Source organism: Toxotes jaculatrix, chromosome 11, assembly GCF_017976425.1.
Source record: "Toxotes jaculatrix isolate fToxJac2 chromosome 11, fToxJac2.pri, whole genome shotgun sequence".
NCBI lineage: Eukaryota > Metazoa > Chordata > Actinopteri > Toxotidae > Toxotes > Toxotes jaculatrix.
The window spans coordinates 3049382-3060284 of NC_054404.1; the positions used below are offsets into that span (position 1 = coordinate 3049382).

Sequence of the window (10903 nt, forward strand, 5' to 3'; positions counted from 1 at the left end):
AGTCAAAATTTTTTTCGACCTCAAAATGTCATAAAAAACGTCATACTATAGTAAGGCGTCAAAATCGATGAAAAAAAGTAAAAAAAAATTTCGACCTCAAAATGTCATAAAAAACGTCATAGTATAGTAAGGCGTCAAAATCGATGAAAAAAAGTCAAAAAAATTTTCGACCTCAAAATGTCATAAAAAACGTCATAGTATAGTAAGGCGTTTTTTTCGGACAAAAAAAGTCAAAAATTTTTTCGACCTCAAAATGTCATAAAAAACGTCATAGTATAGTAAGGCGTTTTTTTCAGACAAAAAAAGTCAAAAATTTTTTCGACCTCAAAATGTCATAAAAAACGGCATAGTATAGTAAGGCGTTTTTTTCGGACAAAAAAAGTCAAAATTTTTTTCGACCTCAAAATGTCATAAAAAACGTCATAGTATAGTAAGGCGTTTTTTTCGGACAAAAAAAGTCAAAAATTTTTTCGACCTCAAAATGTCATAAAAAAACGTCATAGTATAGTAAGGCGTCAAAATCGATGAAAAAAAGTCAAAAATGTTTTCGACCTCAAAATGTCATAAAAAACGTCATAGTATAGTAAGGCGTCAAAATCGATGAAAAAAAGTCAAAAAATTTTTCGACCTCAAAATGTCATAAAAAACGTCATAGTATAGTAAGGCGTTTTTTTCGGACAAAAAAGTCAAAATTTTTTTCGACCTCAAAATGTCATAAAAAACGTCATAGTATAGTAAGGCGTCAAAATCGATGAAAAAAAGTCAATTTTTTTCGACCTCAAAATGTCATAAAAAACGTCATAGTATAGTAAGGCGTTTTTTTCGGACAAAAAAAGTCAAAATTTTTTTCGACCTCAAAATGTCATAAAAAACGTCATAGTATAGTAAGGCGTCAAAATCGGGAAAAAAAAGTCAAAATTTTTTTTTACCTCAAAATGTCATAAAAAACGTCATAGTATAGTAAGGCGTCAAAATCGGCCAAAAAAAGTCAAAACATTTTTTTTTAATTTTTTTGTTATTTCAATTTTAACAATTCATTTAATTTTCTTCTTTTGTTTTTTAAACGTGGAATGATTTGATGGGAAAGAAACTGAAAAACCTTCAGTGCTGCAGTTCCCAAACATTCCTGGTGTCTTCAGATGACCTTACTGGGAATTCTCCCATCAGCCCATGTTCCAAACTGGACATATGCCATGGGAAACAGGGCAGATTATTATTACAATTATTTTTATCCCAGAGTGCCCATTTCTTAAACTGTCTAACTTGATGTCTTTCTGTCCATCGTTGAAGTTCTCTCTTGATGGTTCAGCAGTGTTTGAGCATCTCTGATCAGCATTAATTTGTAGGAATATTACATGAATAATATATTCAATTGGAATGATCGAATGTAAACAAATGTAGGCTAAAAAAAAGGGGGGCTGCATATATACTCTGAAGACAGAAGAGACTTTTTATCAGGTTTTATCTGCAAAGCTTTTTAAACATATACAACATTCACATTATTCAAGTGAAATAATAAATAGAAAACCATAATGTAGGGAATATCTACCAATTTTAAGTTATCTTTTACAGCAGTAATCACCTTATAATATTTAGAAAAGTGTATTTTGACATGTAGACTGTAAAGACTGTATCCCATTGTCCAGATGTGTTCCTGACTGAAATGAGAAATCACAGTGCAGTAGAAGCACACAGACTAGGGTGTCACAGCATCACAATCAAACAAATAGCATAAACAAAACAAATCTGAACATATATTATGTTCAAAGAAGAAATGTTTAAAAAATATGCTAGTGTGAAGGTTCAATCAGCATTTGCTTCATATTCATATCCTCTGATTCAGTGGGGCTAAAACAGGCACTTCGGTAGTTAAAAAACAAACAAACAAAAAAACAAAAACAACAAAACAAACACGTTGGACTCTTGGATATAGAGTAAAAAAGATGACAAAACTCATCAAAGTAACAAAATTACATTGTTTACGTTCCTGTTATTTCACTGGACAATGTTAAAGAAGTCAGTGTCCACCCCATTTCACAGAGTAAATCAGCACATTGGGCTAATTCCACAGGTAAAACTTTGGTTGCTTGAGGGATCAGAAAGCTCCCAGTTCCTCCGGTGTCGTGGCTGTAAGGCTCAGTGGTTAATTTCCTGAGTAGATTCAAGAGCTGTAAATCAGTCAGATCTAACAGAATGGCCACTAGATAACAGTTTGATTAAAAACGCCAGCTTGTGAACTATGGAACAGTAATGACTCTGGATAAACTCTTTTAACATATATCATCAGCTGTCACCAACAGTCAGCTTCAGAATGTGAACATCACAGTGTTTCTGCAAAAACGTGCAAACTGTGAGAGTAATCTTTTCAGAGCACAAACAGTGCAGGTTTGTTGGAAACCATAGCACCTAAATGTTGAGTTCACTGTGATTAGAGCAGCTCTGTCTCAGGCCTCGTGGACTGTCAGCTGACAGTTACAGCGAGATGACAGATTTCTGTAGAGCCTGGAAACTTCCAGCATTTAACACTGCAAACTGGAGTGTGAGATCACAGCAGGAGTCATTTTATTTTTTCCACATCGTCGGCTGTTAAATGATGTTGAACTTGATTCTCCAGATGAATGTGCATTGACTCTGCATGTACAGTTCTGTATTTCTTCTTTTAAAAGCACACTTACACACTTAAACTGAAATCTGAACAGCTCTGATTATTGTCAGTGCAAGTTCAGTGGTTCAGTTTAATATTCAAGCACTCCACTTTTGGCTTATGAAGTTGGGGTCTCATGATTTGGGGCGTGACGACTGATCAGACCAAGTTGGACCAGGTCTTTTTCAGTCTGCATCAGTTGGTGCACACAGTCAGCAGATAAAATCCTGTGTGTGGGGTTGTGTGAAATGGTTTTGGTACAAGAACATGCAACAGGCGGAGTTCTTGCAAGATTTGCAGACAAAAACAGGAAAGCAGAGACAAAAGACAGAATAAGTGTTCATGGTAAATGTGTAGGCTCTGATTCCTCTGTGTTTTATGTGTTTTATGTGTTTTATGTGCATGTTAGCAGGGGTAAAAGGGTCAAATATATCTGTTAGTTTATCTGTTTCTGTTTTCCTTCTAAACAGATAGGTCATCTGCTCTTGTTCGGCTGCTTGTTCCGCTTGTTTTGCTGAATCTTCGTTTGTCCTTCTGACACAGCCCTCCATTCGTGCAAAGCAGCAGCCCATCTGGTCCACCATTTTGGGTCTGAGGGCAGCTGATGTCCCTGCTCCCAGGGCTGTAGTAGTCAGGGTTGGTCCTCAGGTATCCACCATCTTGGATCTGGTTTTTACTAGCCTTCTGCCACTCTGGCGAGTAGCAGCTCATTTGAAGGAGGCTTACCTCCTCTGCTGCGGCGGCTATTTTGTTCTTCTCAGTGGCCATGTTCTCTGAGTTTTGTTGGTTGGCCAGGCGGTGGGTTGGGAAAGGCAGGGGCAGGAAGTGTGATGAGCCAATCATACACTGGGTGAAGTCTGGAGGTGGGGTTGACGGCCGTGGAGGAGACAAAGAGAGCTGCCGGGCCAGCGAGGCATTAGCAGGAATGACGGCTCTCCCCGTGATAAAGAACCGCCTGCAACAAAGAGTTTGAGCCAGTTAGTTGACAGATATTATTTCACCATTAGGATTTAAATGAGAAAAAATAATGTATGTAAGTGTTGGTTTCATCCTTTTTAAAGGTGTTTAATTACCTTAAATACAATATTAAATATGGACAAAGTAAAAGCATTTTCTGAATTTAGTCGTGTTTTGTTTTAAAAAAATTTGTCATCAGTAGTATTTTGAGTTTTGCATTTCAAAGAGTCCTCTAACTACCAGGCAACAAACATGACAATGATGAAGTAACTCTGACCAATAAATAAGTGGGAAGGTCATGTATCATGGGTCGTTTATCTTTTTATTTTCTTAAAGCATTAACTGAAACTAATAGCCGCCTTGAAAGTAGGAAATTTATCTAAGAATGTTTAATCTTTTGTTGTCAGATCTCTATCTTGTCACAAAACAAGTCTGAGAAAATCTGGTCAACAAAATGATGATAACAAGACCATTGGAAGTCCTGAAACAGCTATTTAATTGGCAGTGAGTTTAAAAAAATGGCTGCCTCCAGAAACAGTTGGTACAAACAAGTTCTTCATGTTTTATTGGTTTGAAGTATAACAGCCCACTGTGCCACTGTTTTTGTTACTGGTGTTTGTGTTGTGATTTCTCCAGTCCTCAGAGAAATTAACAAACATGTGGCTTTGTGGCATTTTAAATGGTTTGCTGAATGTGATCACCAGCCAGGCCTCCTGACCTCTGCATGAAGTGACTCGTTATATTTCTGTTAATTAGTCAAAGAGCTCAGTTAAACAATGCAAAATGACCACAAAGAGAATCAAAACGACCACAAACCATATAACCAACAATGCTGGGTAAATGTAGTTTGATTAAAGGTTTCAATAGATGCAAAGTCTCCATTATGGTCTCTCAAACTCAGATTTGTCCTACAGATGTGTCCAGGAACACACAGAGTTCCTACCTGCAGCAGTGTCTCCACGCCAGGTGATGCAGTTCGAGCACACTGAGGACCAGAGAGACAGCCGACACAGCCAGCATGAACACGATGAAGACATTCTTCTCTGTTGGCCTGGAGACGTAACAGTTCACTGGATGTGGACATGGCCAGGCCTGAGAGACAGAGAGAGAATGACTGTAGGCTTCAATATTTTTTAAAGCATAAAAATGGTTTAGATTTCTGTTTTTACCTTGCAGACGTACAGAGGATGGAGGAAGATTCCATACAAGAAGTACTGGAGACACAGAAACACCACCTGTATGGAGGGACAGTCACAGTCAGCTGCTCTCATGTACTGTAAGTTATCTATGAGGTGTAGAAATACACATTTACTGTTGGTTTTATTTTCACTGCCTTTCTTGTACTTGTGCATTATGATAAAATTCTAGAGAATTCTAGACTTCAAGTTAAAATAAACAGGATTCACATACAGTTCAAATTTAAAAGATTTTTTTTAAATTTAAAAGAAAAGGCCACCTTTTCTTTTAACTCCTAACCAAAACAGTTACCTAAAAGCCCCACATATTAGTGGTAGGAACAGTAGCATTTACCTCCATGATGCTTCGTATCAGTATACTCAGGATGTACGTCTGTAGCAGTGCTCCCCGCAGACGAACTCGACCTGCTGATGGACCTTCTCTTTTGTCCTTTCCTTCATCCTTATCTCCCTCCCTCCCCTCTTTCTCTCCTCGTCCTCCTCCTTCACCTCCTCCTGGATCCTCCTCTCTCCCACCTTCCTCTCCCCCCTCCACCTCTCTGCTCCTCCTCTTCTCCTCTCTGCGAACAGTGTGCATGGCGTGGCCCATGTAGATCAGGCTGGGAGTGGACACAAACACGATCTGGAGCACCTGGTAGGAGATCATTAAAGGTGATTACAGGTCAGTGACACACAAAATTAAAGGAATAACCCCAAAATTTTGATTGACATCACTGATTATTAGGTTTCACACGATATCAAGCTGTATAGTTTGTTACCCAATATCGTATATGTGCTATAGGGAACGCTCGGTCATAACAGACGTTCTCGCAGCCTGGCTGTTCGGTGTCGCAGTTAAAATCTTCCTGTTCATCTCCCCAAGACGACTCAGCAGCCGTCCCGAGTACCAGGATGCGGAAGATGAACAGGATGGTCAGCCACACCTGTGGAGCAAAAACCACAAAACCTGTATCAAACCCTCAGATCAGATCATTTAATCTGTGTACAAGCAAGTTAATCACATTTTGCTTGGATGAACAGCTTAAACAGCCTTTCTTTAAGAAAAGACAGAACACCTCCACTGTTTGTGTTTTCCAGTCAACATAAGGTAATTTTCTAAAGACCCGTACGGTTGTTTTTGGTTGTTATTTTAGTTTATTTTTAATATGTATACAAATGCTCTGCACAAATATAAACTTTATATGTTTGTTAGAAGTAGCCAGCAGCTTGTATACCCAAAATAAACAGGACTATTTGGAAATATAGAAATGTTTTATTTATACTGACTGGGTGTTACCTTGCCAACAGAGGTAGAATGCTCCTGTACTTCCTCCAGGAAGTTTCCCAGTAGGCTCCAGTCTGCCATGACCGATTATAGCTCAGCACAGATTCTTCAAAACGCCAACAGATTATCTCTCAGCAGCCGCTCTTCGAGTACAAGATTCACCTGAGGAACAGAGAGCACAGCAACTGGTCAGGGAGTTTCTGTCGTAACTGTCCTCCCCTGCCTCCTCTGGCCTTATATTTATTTATCTGTTCTGATGGACTCTTTCCTGATGGTTTATTTTCAGGTTCTTCTGCTTATTTATACACAGCAGGTTTAATACAAAAGTAAGAGACGAATGAAACTCATAGGAACCCTCACATTTTAGGTTTAATATGAGCTGAAGAGTAATGTCTGCCTCGAGCAGCAGCCAAATTAAGCAGAGCTTCTTCCACTCACTTCCACTCAAGGGAGCAGGCTGAAAACTCCCTGAGGTGCTGCCTCTGCAAACATGAGGAGAAATTTAAGAGTGTTCATAGGAAACACTTTCAACTTATAGGATGGATTGTTGTTAGGACATGAGGTGAAGAACACGGTTTGTACTGATTGTTACTGACTGCTTTGTGTGTGAGTGTGAGTGTGAGCGTGAGTGTGTGTGTGAGTGTGTGTGTGTTCGTCTATTATCTTGACCCTGTGACCCTCTCTCCACCCCGGCCCTGGGCCCATTAATAAAAATGTCTGTGCCCATGTCTTAGTTTAGCTTCCCTCCCAGTTCCCACACTCCCGCTCTGTCTGTCTCTGGGGAAGGAAAAACTGGACATTTACTGTAAACACTGCTACCTACCACACACACACACACACACACACACACACACACACACACACACACACACACACACACACACACACACACACACACACACACACACACACACACACACACACACACACACACACACACACACACACATACATACATACATACAAATTACAAACAGGATTAGAAGTCTACATCTCAGTTAGTTAGTTCTTCACACAGCAGGTGTTTAAACAAACAACTCCAGTGAATGAAGTGGGAGGGGATATTTTGGGGACCCACTTAAAATGTTTAACCGTAATGTTCAGTTTTCAGAGTCTGTTTCAGAGGCTGATCTGTACAAACTGGCCTAATTTCAGATGAAACAGAGAGAACATGAGCTGAAAATCTGCCTGGAGGAAAATAAAACCACGTTTTTTAGAGAGCTTAGGGGTTTAAAGTCAGATCCCAGATTTTTTTTTTTTGATTGTCCCCTTTTTATTAAAGGTCCCCTAAAGGCCCCTCCCTTCCTGTTTTTGTGAAATCCAAAGGCTTTGAACAAACCGCATGTGTGTTTCTGTGTGTGTGTGTGTGTGTGTGTGTGTGTGTTTGTTTGTGTATTTAAGTCTTTCACAAGTGCTCCCAGCATCATTAATAACAATATTACTTCCTTGTATAGACTTTCGCTTGACCTTTGCATGCAAGCCTGTGTATGTATCAGGGTGTGTGTGTGTGTGTGTGCCACCATTTTCCAGTACTCAGCATTGTTCTGCATCCTGTCTTGATAAAACACACACACATACATACAGGCCAGGCTCTCTCTCTCTCTTTCCTCTGCTGGTTTAAAATAATAAATGATGAAATTTGACATCGCTCAGACCTGAGGATGTTTTTAATCTGACAATAAACTTTATTTATATCTTGCACTATTCATATTTTGCATCTGACAGCATTAATAGGTCAGCATGATAAAAATGCAAGATTAAAACCAGGGAGTTAATATAGAAACAAAACCAACAAATGGAGACTGAATGATGCATTTTAAAAAATAATCTCAAGTTTGATGTTGACCTCACTTTGCCAGGACTGAGTCTTTGATAAACATTTTAGATCATGTGAAATATCAGAAACTGGAGGTGCGCTTCATTTACAATGACTGCAGCTTCTTTCTGACCACAGCTACAGAAAAATGGGCTGATTAACCTTCAGTGGTTTTTCTAACTTCTTTGTTTGTTTCTGCATTTTTGGGGTAAAAATAACTGTGAGGGGTAAAAGCTTTATTTCTTGGCCCAACACTGTCTTCCACTGAGAACTGATGCACTGGGGAAATTTCACAAACATGAGTTTCAGTGGAGACTTCAGAGCCCACAGAGGTCTGAAAAATGCTGTTTTAGAGAAGTTTTCACTGTGACAGTGATAAAATTAATGAGGAAACATTGAGCGGGAGAAAGCTAAAATAAATGAAGATGCTTGTAATTAGTGATATTAAAATAAATATTTAGTGACTTAAGCTTAAAATTAAAGCATAAAAGTCTGAGGACCAAGTTGTAGTCAGCAGACTCCACCTGAAGATGGACACATAGACTTTACCTGTTTCAGGATGCAGGACTTGAAGACCTTGGAGCAGCCGGGTTATGGCCTTGTTGGTGAAGTGGCTCCTCTCGTCTTCCTCAGCAGCTACTGTTGAAGTACTGGGAAGCAAGGCACCTCTTGCCCTTCCACTGATCCTCAACAGCCAGCGGCAGCAGATGCTTGTGTGTGAGGTGTTTGCAGATGTCTTCTAGTTAGTTGTCAGAGCTGAATCACCATCTTCCTCTAGCCGCCTGTTTGTGTGGTTTGTGTTTCTGAGCAGAATCAGCTGAGCTGACAGCGAGACAGTCGGTCCAGAAGCAGAAGACAGATGTGAGCACAGTTTGTGTCCAAACGTCTGGAATGAAAAATCTGTGAGACTGTAGTTTGTACCAGCCTCCCTCCCTCTCTCTCCCCCTCTCCCTCTACCTCTCCCCCTCCCCCTGTTCATCGTCTACATCTCCAGAGGAAATGGGCCTGGTGCCTTGCTGCCTGCTATTCAGCTCTCATGTATGTGCATGTGTTGTGTTTGTGGTGTCTGGCATCTAAAGGAAGTCAGATATTGTATTAGGACACAATGGCTGCATTCCTCCATGTCACTCTATTCTTCCCTATACGTCTCAACTTTGTCTCTGTCGCTCTCTATTCAGTGACTTTAAATACAAATCCACAAACAACTGTTTACGCCTTCCATGGTCACCGAGCGTCTCGAGCCCACTGTGAGCCAGAGAATAGCCCATTGTTTCCATCCAATTTCTGCCAACATTTTAAGCAAACAATTCTGAGAACAAAATTATGAATCAGCTTTTTTTTCTTTAATTAGTGTTTAATGTGAATATTCTCTAAAATGTGGATTTAACTCTTGGTAAATTATGGCAAAATGGCAATTCTTTATTATGAATAAATCAAACTCGGCAACACATTTGCTAATTTTAAGACGCCAATATTCACACACAGTAGCTTTTAGGAGACTGGTTTGTCTTTGTGTGTGTGAAGCTGCGTTTTCACTGCCAGCTCCAGCCACATCACATTTTAATCCATTTAAATTTAACTGAAGCCTGTTTCTGTCTTTTAACATCTCCTCCTTATTGATATACCCTCAATATCACCTCAGCTAATCAGAAAGACTTTTTTATTGTGTTTTAATATTCTGGTTAAAAAACAGAAATATGTGTGCACATAAAAACAGACCTACTCCCAGACAACAAGCGTGTCCGACTGTTACAATAAACACAGTTGTTGGTGTTTGGGGGTGAGAAGCCAGTGAGGGATAGTGTCCTTGTCCATAGTATAGTATAAAAGTAATGAGAACATATTGCCTCAGTAATAGTGTATAACACAATTAAAAAAATTACTCAAGTCATAAAACTTGCAACAGACTCTTACTGAACAGGAAAGTGACAACTGTTCATGACTGTAGGATGACAGTAGGTTAAGTGTTTTGACAGCATTATGCTCCAGGCTTCTTTATTCAGCATGGAAAATGTGTAGAGGCTGTGTCCTTTTTCTAGAGACCTTGTGATAGTGTCAAATGCACATTGGTTTCCTCCAGGCCATGATCGGTGTGTGTGTGTGTGTGTGTGTGTGTGTGTGTGTGTGTGTGTGTTTGTGTTGTAGCGATGAGCAGAGCTTCTCTCAATTCATCTGAAATGGTGGTTACATCATGTGACGCTTAAAAACATGGTGGTGAGCAGAATTGCAGGAACAGAGCCTCTGTAGTTTCCACCAGCTACAAGAAAGTTTAAAGTTTGCTTCTGAAAATTGTTTGTGACAGTTGTGAATGAGTGTCTCTAACACTGAATTAACACTGCTGCAAGTGGTTTAACAGTGAATTGATGCCATTTATGAAATTTAGCAAGCGTGCCTCGTACTGATACTCTGACACATTTAACTGATGTGACCATAATGAGCGTCCTCGTGGTTAAACGGGGACAATAAAACATTGGACAGCTACAGATTTTCGGAGTGATAATGTTTTTTTCATTTTGGTGAAAGCCTTCATTTTGAAGCACATGACCTTTTCATCAAAGCTGAACTTTTAAGCAGCAATTTCTCACAACGTCTGCATGACACTACAGGGATTATAAACAAAGCTTTATCTTGTTCCTAACAGCTTCAGATGATTAGAGTTTGTGCCAAACTTAAAACCATCACAATGGGACCTTGTGTGAAGCTGTGTGCCATCCTGAGGTGAATCTGGAAACATTTGATCCACCAAATGTGTCGACTTTAATTTTCTTGTTATTTGTCATACACTTAGTCAGTTGAACATGCAGATTTTACAACATTTGTTTCACTTAAAATTCAGACCTGTGATATTTGAGGATCTAAAACACAGGAGTTATGTATCATTTACATTTAATATGGTGTAGATAATTAATTGAGTTTCCTATTTGTGCTTCTTCTGGTTTTCCTGTAAGGTCACAAACAGAAAAGATTGAAAAGTATGGGTTCAGTCTTTTCAGTTATATTTGCTATAATCTTATCAAATGTGTTTT

At 39.3% G+C, this 10903-nt stretch overlaps 1 protein-coding gene across 1 annotated transcript; it reads right to left on the bottom strand.

Moving 5' to 3' along the window:
* Nucleotides 1-1493: 1493 nt before the first annotated feature.
* LOC121190030 (gap junction alpha-5 protein-like) lies at nt 1494-8748 on the bottom strand. Its single transcript, XM_041050574.1, has 7 exons — nt 8427-8748; nt 6074-6223; nt 5556-5720; nt 5132-5428; nt 4771-4836; nt 4545-4693; nt 1494-3599 (listed from the first exon to the last, which is right to left on the bottom strand). Exons 2-7 carry the CDS (start codon nt 6140-6142, stop codon nt 3107-3109), a joined length of 1239 nt encoding a protein of 412 aa, XP_040906508.1. The 5' UTR covers nt 6143-6223; nt 8427-8748; the 3' UTR covers nt 1494-3106.
* Nucleotides 8749-10903: the final 2155 nt, after the last annotated feature.

Bases quoted from the DNA above. Each gene is read 5' to 3' on its own strand.
- LOC121190030 (XM_041050574.1), bottom strand. From the start codon at position 6,142: ATGGCAGACTGGAGCCTACTGGGAAACTTCCTGGAGGAAGTACAGGAG. The intron at 5,721-6,073 runs GTAACACCCAGT...TTTGCTCCACAG, and splicing joins ATTCTACCTCTGTTGGCAAG to GTGTGGCTGACCATCCTGTT. The intron at 5,429-5,555 runs GTAACAAACTAT...ATCTCCTACCAG, and splicing joins TAGCACATATACGATATTGG to GTGCTCCAGATCGTGTTTGT.